Source organism: Fukomys damarensis, unplaced genomic scaffold, assembly GCF_012274545.1.
Source record: "Fukomys damarensis isolate Sample0158 unplaced genomic scaffold, DMR_v1.0_HiC HiC_scaffold_26, whole genome shotgun sequence".
NCBI classification, from domain to species: domain Eukaryota; kingdom Metazoa; phylum Chordata; class Mammalia; order Rodentia; family Bathyergidae; genus Fukomys; species Fukomys damarensis.
In genome coordinates, this window is record NW_022900938.1 from 28,764,315 (window position 1) to 28,779,135 (window position 14,821).

Sequence of the window (14,821 nt, forward strand, 5' to 3'; positions counted from 1 at the left end):
TATATATATATATATATATATATACCAAAACATTATGCTGTATACCATAATTGTAGATAGCTTTTGTCAATTATAATTCAGGAAAGCTGGGAAAAAAGAAATCACTACTATACACATGTTAAACACAAATGATTTTAATTTTCCATTTCTATAAACTTTCAACCAAACAACCAGAGAAAAATGTTTAGTGTTTTCACTGAGTTAATTAAAATAATTAAAACTCTGTTTTCTCCAGGTGAGTGTTTCTATGGTTGGTTAGAGCCTTTGCTGGCCAGAATAGCCGAGAACTACACTGCTGTTGTGAGTCCAGACATTGTCTCCATAGATCTGAACACATTTGAGTTCAACAAACCATCTCCTTATGGTAGTAACCATAACCGTGGAAATTTTGACTGGAGCCTTTCATTTGGCTGGGAGTCACTTCCTGATCATGAGAAGCAGAGAAGAAAAGATGAAACCTACCCAATTAAGTAAGATGCTTGCTCTCAAGTCTTATATTCATACTATCAAGCTGTGAATTGAATTATGTATGCATTTTTAATTTTTACATTGGACTCCTCTGGGTAGTTCATACTAACAGCAACAACAAAGGAGAGCACATATTTTAAATACAGAGTACAGTGAAATAATTTGGATGTATGATATTACTGAATAGGAAGTAGAATAAAATAAGTTTTTATTTCCTCCAAATAAATAATTAAGAGACTTAAAGCATGATTAGGAGAAAATACTTATTTTCCCCTGAAAATTGACGGTTGATAACAATGTTAGTTCTTATTAATCTACAAAAAGAGTTAAAATTGTGATATCTCTTTAACTTGTAAAATTATTCAGATGTTCATGTATACTATTTTAACTTAAGTTTTTATAACAAAGTTCGATGATGGATTATTTTTCAGAACACCTACTTTTGCAGGAGGCCTTTTTTCCATATCAAAAGAATATTTTGAGTATATTGGAAGTTATGATGAAGAAATGGAAATCTGGGGAGGTGAAAATATAGAAATGTCTTTCAGAGTAAGTTTGTGGAGATTAAATGTGGACACGTTAGACAATGAAATGTATTGTCTTCTAATTTGCTGGTACAGATTATTATGAATGTATGCAATCTATGGTTTTAATTACTGGAAATTTTAGAATAAGAACGTTTCCTTTTAAATTGTGATGATATATTTGCACATGGTTACCAGTGTAACAAGAAGAATCAGTTAAACTCCTATGTCCAGGTGATCACACCAATTAATGCACTTGTAGCTATTGAATTCCAGCCAAGATAAATATAATTAAACCTAGTGCTTCAGGAAATGAGTTGATTATTGGGGGAGTCAGTATGGAAAGAAACATTTATGTGTAATTTTAAAGGATGCTTAACTCTTTGGATAAAACACACCATTTTCCAATATATTAAAAGTTATAATGACAAACAACACAAAGCCTTTGGATAATCTCACCATTCCCTAATTTGCTTGATTTCATGAGTTTATTTTTTTGTACAGTTTCATCATTCATTTTCCATCCCTTAGGATGGAATGTAGTAAAAAAAGAAATGAACTAGGAATTAGAAGATTTAAGTAGTATTGACTCTGGCACTGTCACACATTGTCAGAAATGATCTTTGTCAGGTTTGGACGGTTACGGGCAGGAGTCTTGTTTTATGAATTCAAGTATTTGCAGCCTACCTCACATGTTTGATTTCAAGCATAATTTGTTGACTTGAAATATTAGTGTGTTTCTTGTATGTTTGAAAATAGTAAAAAAAAGATGTGGTCATTTGCCCTAGTACTAGAAAATACTATTAAACATGACATTTTTTTCAGATCTTTTGCTTAGTGATTATTTATAGCAAAATCAATTATTAATTCATTTAAGTAGAAAGGTAATAATTTCATGATTTACCATTTTATTTAGAATTAATGCAGATAAGTTTTTGAACACTATCTAAATAGCCATGGATTTTTCATTATAACCAACCACTTTACAGATTTAATGGATTATATCCTAGTAGTCACATCTATAAAGAATTGTTTTCTCGATTACCAAATTGAATATATTTGAAGTAAATAGAGTCTTGTTCCACTAAACCACTAGTCCATGACTCAGAAAAGAAATCCTGTAGCTTAAGTGAAGTGATCATGTAAGTTGTATGAAATGTAAGTTAAATGTACAAGAGCCTTTGATCTTCCATGTATATTAGAAACACTTGGATAACTTTTTGCAAAAAAAAAAAAAAAAAAATTTTGAAGATTTTTCTGTTTTTGTGTAGTATTACTATTGAACCCCGGGGCTTCACACTAATCTTCATCCCCATCCCTTTTTGTATTTTTTTAAATTTGCAACAAAGTTTTACTAACTCCCTAATTTGCCCAAGCTCAGAGTTTTAATCTTCCTACCTCAGTCTCCCAGAAGACTGGGCTTACACATGTGTACCACGTTGCTGAGATTATTTTTGTGAAAAATTCAAAATCATTGTTAACTTACTTTCTGAAGATGTGCTTTTGTTATCTTTAATCTTTACATCATTTAATACAATTGTGCTTTACATTTACAAGGTGAAGTTGAATTGAAAGGGCACAGAGACTATAAAATTATAATAAATCTGTATACTTTGTTTTTATTAGTATGTTAAGGTGAATTTTTAAGCAACAATTTGATTTTTCCAAAATACTGTAAATTTAAACAAATATCATTAATTATCAGGTATGGCAATGTGGTGGGCAGTTGGAGATTATGCCTTGCTCTGTTGTTGGACATGTTTTTCGCAGCAAAAGTCCTCATTCCTTTCCAAAAGGCACTCAAGTGATTGCTCGCAACCAAGTTCGCCTTGCAGAGGTCTGGATGGATGAATACAAGGAAATATTTTATAGGAGAAATACAGAGGCAGCCAAAATTGTTAAGCAAGTAAGTTACAGCTAATTCATTAAATTAGGATAAACATCTACAGCAAGTTCACAGGTCTTTTTGCTTGAGAGACCTCAAGCACAAAACATTAAAAACATTTCATAAGCTAGGCTTTTAAAATTTTAACTCTTAAAACACATATTATGGTTTTCAGTTTTTCTGTTAAAAGGATGAGTTAAGCAATTTTTGAAAATTCAGGCATTCTACTTGATGTTATCCTCTATGTATGAAAGATATTTAAGTGTGACTGCTTTTGTTTCAACATTTTACTCAAAAAAATAAGATTAAGTAGAACTGCTTTTTTACTGATTTCAGCAAATATGATTAAACACTTAAAATTTCAAAATGGCTTTTAAAAAAGGAAATAGAGAAATAGATTGGCTGGGGATTTGGTTCAGTGATTCCGCCCACCTGCCTTGCAAGTGTAAGATCCTGAGTTCGATCCCCAGTACCAAATATATATATGATAGAGATGACAGTGTCTTAGTGTGCCATGAGAATGAGCCAGGAGTATCAAGGATTTTTTATTATTATTATTATTAAGCTGAAGTTGTGTTACTCATATGAGGTGCTAGCTTGGCAATGCCCCTTTAAGAACGTATAATGGGGATGACACGCAGAGTAGTTACCTGGTGCTTGGATGTGGAGAGTATGATTCATGTTTTGTCTTTCTTCTTCCCTGACTTCAGAGATACATGTCCTGCCTCTCTGCCAGAATAGCTGTGGAATAAGAAAGTGATAAGTGCTAACAAACATATAGTGCTTTTGTTATTATCTAGTCATAGCTACCTATTCCACCCAACAGAATCTGATGCTTAATACATTAGGACTGCGTTCTTACAGTCTTCATATTAGATGTGGTAAATTCACTAGACAGTTTAAGATTATACTTCCATAAATAGCAGCCAACTTTTTGTAGAAAATAGTGCTAGATTATTGAGTCAAAGTCATCAACATCTTAACTATTATGGTAAAGAAAGATCCTATTATCCATTGCCACATTTTCTTCGATCCTTTCATCTCCTATATCCACTACTGGGTTAGACTGCTATCTGAGGTCACTAATACAAATTAGGCCTGCCCAGAGTACTTATCCAAGCAGACACACGGACATTAAATGAAACATTTGCTCTGTTTATCACCCTCAGAGGGGCAAGGGAGCCGTCACCCACCCATTCTTACCACACAGCGCAAAGATCTACCTGGTAAAACTTCTTATGCAAGAAACCTTAGAAGTCTGATTTTGTTAAAATACAAGTTCAAACTTTGAAGTTAGCATACTATTTTCCTTAGCTGAACTGATGAGCTTGAGTATTTATGTTTTTATACATTTATCATTTTTCTCTAAAGTTTTGTTCGTCAACCAAACATCTTTTCAGTTTAATGAGTCTTTCTTTTAAAAAGAAAGTTTCCTTTGCCCTTTAAAAGAAAGGAAAATAAAAAGCAGTTAACTAAAAATTACCTCTTTCTACTGACGGTGTAGTTAGGGATGTTGTTAAAAGTAAGACTCTTAAACTAGACAAAAAATTATTCCCAACTTTGTTGTTGTGGGAATTGATTTTGTGTTCTTGATTAAGAAGAGATCTAAATTGTATTATATACTGGCATTGTTTATACATACTTTCTCACAAGTCACTTTAAAAATGACTTTTAAGTATAAAGTTAGGATCAATTTAGGATGCTCCCACTACCATTTCTGTCTCAACAACATTTCATGAGAGATCTTTATCTTGTAAGAGAAGTTTATTTGCACCAGTGCAGAACGAAATAGGTAGAGTCTTGTCAGTGCTACAAAGGTCTGCCTGAAGCCAGAAGGCAACAGGCAGCCGTACTTGTTGACTGAACAAATCATGAATGATAACAAAATGTGTCTTGCATTACTGACCCAGAACTTTATTTTTTTATACCTAAGCATAATACAAATAAGTAGCCTTTGGGATATTTTATCAGAGCTCTTTTGATTAAACATTACCTCTACTTCTCATCTTTCTCTAGAAATCATTTGGTGATCTTTCAAAAAGATTTGCAATAAAAAACCGCCTGAAGTGTAAAAATTTTACATGGTATTTGAACACTATTTATCCAGAAGTATATGTGCCAGACCTTAATCCTGTTATAGCTGGATATGTGAGTATTTTCCTTTTTTGGCTTGATATGCTCCTTGCCACCACAACTTGAATAGTTTAGGGGAAATTGCTGAGATTCTTTCTACTTTATTGCTTTTGAGATTTTATGTTATTATTATTAATACCAATCTTCTCTGAAACAGCAAGTAATCGTCTCTGGAATTCATTGAAAAAATGTACACTACATAGATTAACTTGTTTAAATAATTTCATTTTCCTTTAGATTAAAAGTGTTGGTCAGACTCTATGTCTGGATGTTGGAGAAAATAACCAAGGAGGCAAACCACTGATTTTGTACACATGTCATGGACTTGGCGGAAACCAGGTGAGCACTACATTAGAATCTTACCTCTCATTAGCATTACAAAAACAAGTAAGATATTGCAATTTTCAGAAGTTCTAAGTCAGCTTTATATTCAAGTAGCTAATGTATGAATTGTTTTCCGACTAAGCAAGACAATTGGTATTTTGTTTTAGTTTTCACTTTATCCACTCAAAGAAATAAAATGAGAAAATAATAGAATACTACCATGTGAAATTTTAAGAAAAGGCATCTTTTATATAGATCTTTGATACTGATGTAACTATTGGTGGTATGGTGGTTATATATATATATATATATTATCCACGTGCAATGTTATATACATAAAGGCCATATTTAACTATATTTAATAGTGAATTAAATCCAATATTAATACTGACATAGCTATGTTCTTTTTGGGGGCCAAGGTATTTCATTAATTTGGTCTCCCTTGAAAATATTATGTTCTTAATTCGCTTTGGTTGGTGACATCCGTCCCTGCTAGTGATAGCAAATGTTGCTCTCTGGACAGAGAATACATTAGATATTAAATTTTGGGCTTTTAGCTTCTTTTCCTTAACTTTCACAAGTGAGCTCCCCAAAGTATTAGACTGAACTTCTCTTATCTGTCATTCACTGCATTTGCTGAGTGGTCCCTGCACGGCAGATATGCTGGTGAGTTCTAGCTATTTAGATTGTAATTCCTTCAGGAGATCTGTACTTCAAGTGAAGCAGTTAAAATCAGGATGAAAACACTCATAACAAAGCATTTAGAGTGCTCTGGAGCAATAGAAAATGACATTGGAATTACATTGGGTACCCAGATATTTTTCATGGGAAGATGACATTTAAAACATTTTTTTTAAAAGAGAAGTTAAAAGCTAGAAAAGTGGCTGATGAGAATCAGAACAAAGTGAGAAGAATGTGAACCAACATATAGTAAGGAGAGGAATATGAAATGTAACTTTTCAAGGAATTGCAAATTTTAGTATGAAGTCCAAGGTGTGTATATAGGATTTTCACAATATTAAATGATCATCCTATTTTAACATGACTAGACTTTGAGAGCATCAATTTTAAAAGAAAGGTTTGGTTTATTTCATAAACTATCCTCATTTTTGTCTTCCCACTCCTAAGATTAGTTTTTAAATTATCAATAGAATCTAAATGTCTTTTAGACATTTTCAGATGGGAAAAAAAATCTCACATTTTCATGTTATTCAACAAATATTGGTTTAGAGTCTATAATTTTATTATAGTAATAAAGAAGATGAAAACAAGATGACAAGAGAAAAATACATAATTTTGTGTGTAAAAAAAATGGAATGGGGATATTTTCAAAGATTAGGGAAGATTTCTGTGGAAAGAGGAATATGTTCCAGGAAAGTAGCATCCTGAAGGAGGGATAGGGAAGGACAGAGGCCTAGTGGCCAGTTCTTGTTGCCACTGAGAGCAGAACAGTCTAGGGCAGGAGAAACAGGGAATGAAGTCAGAGACACTGATATAAAGGGCCTGGTAACATAGGGTTTTGCAAGCCCCTAAGAATGTGGCTTTCATTCTGAATTGTACAGAAGCTATTAGAGGATTTTGAGCAGGACAAGAATGCCTGGTTTATATTTTAGGATGACTCTGACATCTGTCCCCCTAGCACAGCTATTGGTTTTATTTCAGTTTATATCCTTGAAATTTTATTATCAATCAAAATTGTACTTTAAATATTTTTGCAATTTTAGTTCCTTGATAAAATTGAGATATTATGTTGAATATGTTCTCATGTTTCCTTTTAATCCAGTCATATAATGATGTTTTTACAGCAAACAATTACATTATATCACCATCAGCTAAAAAAGCCAAAAACCAAGACCAGACCAGAAGCACTACAAGCCTTTATTGTAAGCACAATCTGCTGGTCTGTTTCCAGTCAAAGGAGAGAGAGAGCTATGTGGCAGAACAGAGAACTTCTTTTACAGGACTGGGGTGGGGCTTATAGGAGCTGGGGTGGAGTTAAGTGAGGTAGTATTAAGGGATTGGAGGTGCCTGTGACATCACTTGAAGGGCCTTGCGACATCACTGGTTACTTGGAGGTAGCAAGTATCTGGTTACTTTTTGGAGGGAGAAGAGGCATCATGGGAAGAAGGCTGTCCTTTGGTAGGTGGGAGAAGCCATCTTTTTAGGTGAGAAGCAGGGCATTATGGGAAGGGGAGTAATATTCATTTTAAGCTGAGGGAAATGTAACAATTACTATTTGCTAAGTATATGCTAAGTACAATAAATATCTTGATTATGTGACTGAATTAGCTAACACACTAGTACACGGCCTTTTATGTCATTATAGCTTTAAATACTCAGTGCTTTTATTTGTCTTCAGTGGGTCTGTCCTGGCTCTAAGTTACAAGTCTTTCCAATATTCAACCAGTTAATTTTTCCAACCAATGTAGTTTCAACCACTTTCCGTTCTTTATAAGTTCCATATTAATGACATTTTTATAATAGTGAGGTAAAATACTAAACAGCCTTTCTTACCATTTCTGAGATCTTAAGGTTTGTCTTTAGTTAGGTACATTTAGAATCCTATTTTCTTTCCTCATCTAATCCCATTTTCTTCCAGTATTTCTCTGTGAAGAACTACCAGTCACAAAAATGATTGATGTTTTATTTGTGGAAGGAGGTAAATTAAGCTTGAGTCCATGACTAGGGACCAAAGATACGTGGATCTGTGTATTCTGCTAGTGTTTGCAGAACACCTGCTCTAATACATAATGAAGTACATAATGAAGACTCAGTTAATACTAGTACTAGCACAAATTACTTCATTTTTTTATTCCATCTTTATTTCATGAAAAAATAAATTTTCATGACCAAATAATAAGAGAATAACAATAGTTATTACACTGTGTATCATCTTCAAAGTAGTTACTCAGTACAAAACATAAGCCAAAAAGATTCTTACAATAAAGAAATAGATAACACAAACTTTCATTTCAACAAATGAAGATAAACTATTAGTATAAATCAAGCAAATTAATATATATTCAAATAGTATTATAACAATGGAATATGTAATCTCTAGCAGTCTTTGAATTTATCCATACTTCGTTTTTATTTCTTTTCTATTTTTACCTTTATTTGTGTGTGTTTCTCATATAAGAGAAACGATCCAATATTTGAACTTGTATATCTGACTTGTATTTCACCCGAAATAAGACATACTAATTTTTGTTCCAAAAGATGTACTAAGGATTATTTTCAAGAACTATCTTTTTCATGTACAATCTGTATTTATGTACAGCAGTCTACATGTATTCAAAGTAGTGTCATCTTCTAAAATATCATCATAACTCTCCAAACTGTAATTCCCAGCCTGAATTTCTTACAACTGTTTCCTATAGAATCATTGGTCACAATCTCTCATGTTCAGTAGTGTGAATATGCTTCAATGAGCACTTCTTGTTCACGTAGCCTGTTTGTAGTTCTCTGGTAACACAACTGTCCGTGATTTTTATTTCCCATATGATCAGTGTTTTGTTCAAAAGTCTTTACACCTGTGTTTTCAAGAGTTCCACCTATCCTCTCAACAGATTTAGTGTTTCTGTTTTAATATTTAGATCTTTGATCCGTTTTGATTTTAGTTTATTGCATGGTGACAGATGTGGGTCTAGTTTTACTCTTTGGCATGTGGAAAGCCAGTTTTCCAGCACCATTTGTTAAAGAGGCTGTCTTTCTTCCAGTGAAGGTGTTTGATGCTTTTGTTGAAGATAAGGTGGCTGAGTATGTTTGGAGTTGTTTCTGCATCTTCTACTCTGTTCCTGTTGAGCCTCAGGTTTTTGTTTTTCCCTTTGGGTTTTTTTGTTTGTTTGTTTTTTGTTTTTGTTTTGTTTTGTTTTGTTTTTGCTAGCACTATGCTAGCTTTTTACCACTGTCACTTTGTAATCAAATTTCAGATCAGGGATTGTGATGCCCCTGCCTTTGCCTTTGTTGCTCAGAATTATTTTCTATTCTATGTCTTTTCTGGCTTTTGCTATTCTAGGTCTCTCATGATTTTAGGAATGTTTTCTCTAATTCTGTGAGGTATATTATTGGTATTTTAAATGGGATTGCATTAAATCTGTATAACAATTTAGGGAGTATGGCCATTTTTACTATGTTGGTTCTTCCTACACATGAGCAAAGGCTATTTTTCCATTTTCTGATATAGTCTTTGATCTGCTTTTTTGGAGTACTGTAGATGTTTTTGAGGTAAAAATCTTTTACTTGCTTTGTTAGATTAATTCCTAAGTATTTCATTTTTTTATTCTCTTGTTAAAGACAAGTTTCCCTAATTTCTCTCTTAGTAAATTTGTTGTTTATAAGAAGGCTATTGATTTTTCAGTGTTGACTTTGTATCTAGCTATACTGCTGAATTTGGTTATTAAATGTAGAAGTTTTTGGTGGAGCTTTTGGGGTCTTCTATGTAGACTATCGTCATTGATAAATAATGATAGCTTAACAACTTCCTTTCCTATCTTTATTCTTTTAATTATTTTTCTCATTTAATTCTCCAGCTAATGTTTCTAGAACTATATTGAATAGGAGGGGCGATAGTGGATATCCTTGTCTTGTTCCTGATTTTAGACTGAAAGCTTTCAGTTTTTTGACCATTTAGTATGAAGCTAGCTGTTGGTTTTGCATAGATGGCATTTATCAGGTTGACATAAAGACAATCTCCAATTTTCTGTAGGTCTTTTTTTTTTTTAAATCATGAATGGGTGTTGGACTTTGTTAAATGCTTTTTCTGCATCTATTGAGATGATCATGTAATTTTAGTCCTAGGCTTTGTTAATATGGTGTATTACATTTATTGATTTGCATGTGTTGAACTATCCCTACATCCTGGGATGAATCCTGATCATGGTGTAAAATCTTCTTGATGATTTGTGGCATTCTGTTTGCCAGTATCTTATTGAGGATTTTTGCATGCATGTTCATTAGGGAGCTTGGCCCGTTGTTCTCTTTTTTCATTGGATCCTTTCCTGTTTTTTTTTTTTTTTTCAGCTTTAATTAAGTTTATTGGTACATTTTAGGGATACAGTACAGTTACATTCTTTGTTGGGATCTTGTATCTCTACATGACAAGTCTTGGTTCTCATTTTTTACCCTTGTCCCTGCCCTCCCTTCACCCCCTCCCCATCTACAACCATTTTATTTCCATCTTTTCATTATCTCACATTTTTTTCTTTTCCCTTTTTACTCCTCCCCTACCCGCCCCACCTTCCCTACACCTTTAGCTCCTTTCTTCCCATTTCTCAATGTCAGTAATCTTATTAGGATCTTCTGTATTATTGCAGTATCAGAATAATACTTGGTTCTAGGAGTGACTCTGAGAGTATAGCTTCCCTTTCAGTTTCATTAAAGAATTTGGAAAGTAGTGGCATTGGATCTTCTCTGAATATCTTGTAGAACTCAGCAGTGAATCCATCAGGACAAGTGTGTTTCTTTGTTGGTAGGTTTTTAATTACCTTTTCAATTTCATTGACTGTTATTGGGTTATTTAGAATTTTTATATTCTCTTGAGTCAGCTTTGGAGATTAATATGTATCTATGAATCTGTCCATTTCTTCTGCATTTTTTATCTTATTAAAATAAAGTTTCTCAAAATAGGTTTTGATGGTCTTTTGGATTTATGCAGAATGTGTTGTGATTTCACCCTTTTCTTTCCTAATTGCTAGAATTTAAGTCTTTTCTTTTGATAAGATTGGTTAAGAGTCTATCAATTTTCTTTATCTTTCAAAGAACCAACTATTTGACTTATTAATTCTTTTTATTATTTTCTTGATTTTAATTGCATTATAATTCCCTCCCTCATATAAGCTTTGAGCTGGACTTGTTCTTTTCTAGAAGTTTGAGTCTCATCATTGGGTTGTTTATTTGATCTCACTGTTTACCTGATGTGAGAGTTCACCATTAAACATTTTCCTCATAAGACTGCTTTCATTGTGTTCCATAAGTTCCAGTATGTTTTATTGGCATTATCATTTAGTTGTAGAAACTGTCTAATTTCTTCTTTAATTTCATCTGTGACTCATTGCTTGTTTAGGAGGTGTTACTTGCCATGTTTTTATGGAGTGTGTGTGTGTGTTTTACCATTGATTTCTAGTTTCATTGCACTGTGGTCTGATAATAAGCATGGGATAATTTCAATTCCTTTGCATTTACTTAAGCATGTTCTATGACTGGTATGTGGTCTGTTGTGGAGAACATCTCATTTACAACTGAGAAGAGTGTGTATTCTGATGATGTAGGGTGGAACACTGTGGACATCTACTAAGTCTATTTGTTTACAGCTTTGGTTCAGTTCTACTATTTCTTTGTTGATTTTTTAAATCTAGTTGATCTATTTGTGACAGTGGGGTATGGAGATTCTCCACTACAATTATGTCAGTGCTTATTTGATTTTTCACGTCTGTTAGTATTTGTTTTATAAAATTGGGTGCAGCAGTATTTGGTGCATATATATTTATGATTATTATCTCTTCTTACAAGTATTTAGTGACCTTCTTTGTCTTCTTTAACCATTGTTGGCTTGACATTCACTTTGTCTGAAAATAGAATAGCTACCTCTTCTGTTTTCTGGATTCTTGCCACATGAAATATTGTTTTCCATCCTTTGACTTTTAGTCTGTGAATTTCTTTTTGAGATAAATGTATTTTTTGTATGCAGCAAATTGTTAGATCTTGTTTCTTGATCCATTCTGCCAGTCTGTTTCTTTTGATTGATGAATTGAGCACATTTACATTGATGATTATTGTTGATATGGATTTACTTATCCTTGTCTTATTATTTTCCTGTTATTGATTCCCCATCTTTCCCTTCTGTTTAATTGCTTGCCTTACCTGGTAGCTTCTTTCTATTTGTGCTCTTGGTATTGTGGTCTTTGGTATCTTTTCCTAAAATGTCTTTCAGAATATTTTGTAGAGTTGGTTTGGTGGTCATGAATTTCTTCAGTTGTTCTTTTTCATACAAATATCATTTCTTCATTGATTGTAAAAGATAATTTTGCAAGTACATCAGTTTGGGTTGGAGGTTGTTTTCTTTTGGGACTTAAAATACTTTAAGTTCTCCTTGACTTAAGGGTTTATGTTGAGAATTCTGCTGAAACTCTGATGGGCTTTCCTTTATAGGTGATTTGTTTCTTTTCTCTGACAGCTTTTAATATTCTGTTCTTTGATGAATTATATGCCTGGTAGAGAATTATTTTCTTCATAGCTGATTAGAGTTCTATATGCCTCACTTATCTGTACATCAAATTCTTTTTCTATGCTTTGGAAATTTTCTGCCATTACTTTTGTGAACAGGTTTTTTAATGTCCTTTGTAGGTGCTTTTTCATTGTCTTCATACAATCTTATGTTCTTTCTTGCATTATCCTGTAGTTGTTGGATTGTTGTTTCACAGTTCCTTGCTGTTTTTAAGAGATTTTTCTGTCCTTTTTTTTGTACCAGAGATCGAACTCAGGTCCTTGCACTTTTGAGGTAAGTGGTGGCACCACTGAGCTAAATCCCCAGCCCTGAGAGATTTTTCTTTTCCTGATCATTAACCACAATCCTGTCTTCTAGGTCTGATATTCTGTCTTCATTTTTGTTTATTCAGCTTTGCAAACTTAGAATGGAATTTTTAATTTTCTGGTTCTCTGTTTGAATCTATTTCATGTGTTCCATTTCTTCCCTATGTTGAGCATTGGTAGTTTCCATAATTTTCCTGAGCTTCTCTGTTTTTTTTAATCAATGTCTACTGAGTAGGTCCTTCATTATGATCATCATCTCTCTTTTTAACCTGAAGGATTATATCTTCTCTGATTTTCTCTGAGGACTCATTCATCTATTTACTTTTTCTGCTATCATTTCAGAAAATTCTAGTAGGTGGCTTCTGATTTCCTCTTATCTCCTTTTCCTCTGGATTTGTCCTGGATAGACTGGAGGTCTGGGGTTCTATTTTGCTTCTGAATATTGTCATTTTCTATTTTTAATTTTTTTCTGTATTGATGCTTATAAGTTTCTTATGTTAGGTAGCTTTACTACTAATATCAAAGCTTCCCTTGGAAATATGTATACCTCAGAGATGTCCTCTAAGTGCAGCTGGCTCTTGGTCCTGTGTCCCAAGATCCTGCCATCCCAGTTTTATTAGGGTTTTGAAGTTGCTGTCTATTTGGCTCTGCTCCCAGTCCTTTGGTACTGGACTATGGTGATGATTATGACCCCAGACCATCACAGTTTTGTCATACAAGGGTGAACAACTGATTGCAACAGGTTTGGCAGCATGACTAAAATAGTACAATTAGTAATAACAATATCACCAAGCACAGTCTAGAAACTGACAGTCTGTGGTAACTGCTAATTTGGTACCTTTAACCATAGGAGCAAGATATATAGTTATGTAAATACGTCCAATATAAACCAGGAACTTATATGCAATGAGTTTCCCCTTGGTAGAGAGATTGTACCCTGTGCATGTGTGGGAGGGTTTAAGAAGGAAGGAAATAAAACAGAGTGATAACTAAAGTGAAATATAGTAGAAGTAAGGCTGAAGGACAAAAGTTGATCACCCAAGTTTTGGGAAACTTGGAAAAAGGACAGGAGGGAAAAAATGAAGGTGGCAAGAATATGAAGCAAACCAGAAAGACGAATAACAATATTCATTCACATGAACATTGAATATAAAAAAAAAAATCAAGAAAAACAGTTGGGGAAAGAGAGAAACAGGACGGGAAAAACAAATGATAAAAGTGAAAACCTTAACCTCCCTCAAAACAAAACAAAAAAAAACCGCAACAGAATAGGGAAAATGAAACAAACTAATAAAGAGAGAAATACGAAAAAAAATTCCTCTAGTGCCCACAGTTCTGTAATAGTGTCCAAGTCAGACCCCAAATCTGTGCTAGGTAACCCTGCCAAGTCTTCAGTAGAATTAATGCTGATTGCAGGGCTGATTTTGGCCTCTGGATGTGGGGCTAGGGCCAGTCTTTAGCCAGCAGATTTCTGGATGGCCCACCCACATCTACTTACTCTGTCTCTGTGCTACTCTCTCAGTTGCTGTGACACCCTCAGACAAACAGCCCAAGGCTCCTGCCAGTCCCCTCCTAGACCTTGCATAGCCTTCTCTGTTCCACACCACTGGCTCCTCTCATGTGCTGCCCTCCTTGTCCCAATACCAGGGCCAAAGCTGTTTGCACTGCTGGTCACAAGTCAGAGAGAGTGCTGACTTCTGCAGACAAAGGGTGCTTGTACTCCTGGTCACAGCGTGGAGGAGTGCAAATTCTCAATCCTTGTCCCTGTTACCTAAGGCTGGTTATGCTGCTGGTAACAGATGTGGTCAGAGTTCCTCTGTCAGGCCAGTCAGAGGGGTTGTGTTATTCTTCTTGTTGTTCTCAGTGATGCTGCTGGTTGCTAACCCTTCTGTTGCTAAAGGTTCCAGCTAGCTTCTGTGGCACATGACAGAAAAAAAAAAAAAAAAAAAAAAAAAAA

The 14,821-nt window shown here is 34.0% G+C and overlaps 1 protein-coding gene across 4 annotated transcripts in view; it reads left to right on the forward strand.

The window, feature by feature from the left end:
- The window catches only part of Galnt3 (polypeptide N-acetylgalactosaminyltransferase 3), a 60,669-nt gene that overhangs the window by 23,426 nt on the left and 22,422 nt on the right, over positions 1 to 14,821 (forward strand). For all 4 annotated transcript variants that reach the window (XM_019204984.2, XM_010606888.2, XM_033756382.1 and 1 more), the window contains exons 5-9: positions 236 to 470; positions 900 to 1,017; positions 2,698 to 2,898; positions 4,894 to 5,025; positions 5,248 to 5,349. In XM_019204984.2, coding sequence (XP_019060529.1) covers positions 236 to 470; positions 900 to 1,017; positions 2,698 to 2,898; positions 4,894 to 5,025; positions 5,248 to 5,349 — 788 coding nt within the window. The remainder of the gene's footprint in view (positions 1 to 235; positions 471 to 899; positions 1,018 to 2,697; positions 2,899 to 4,893; positions 5,026 to 5,247; positions 5,350 to 14,821) is intronic.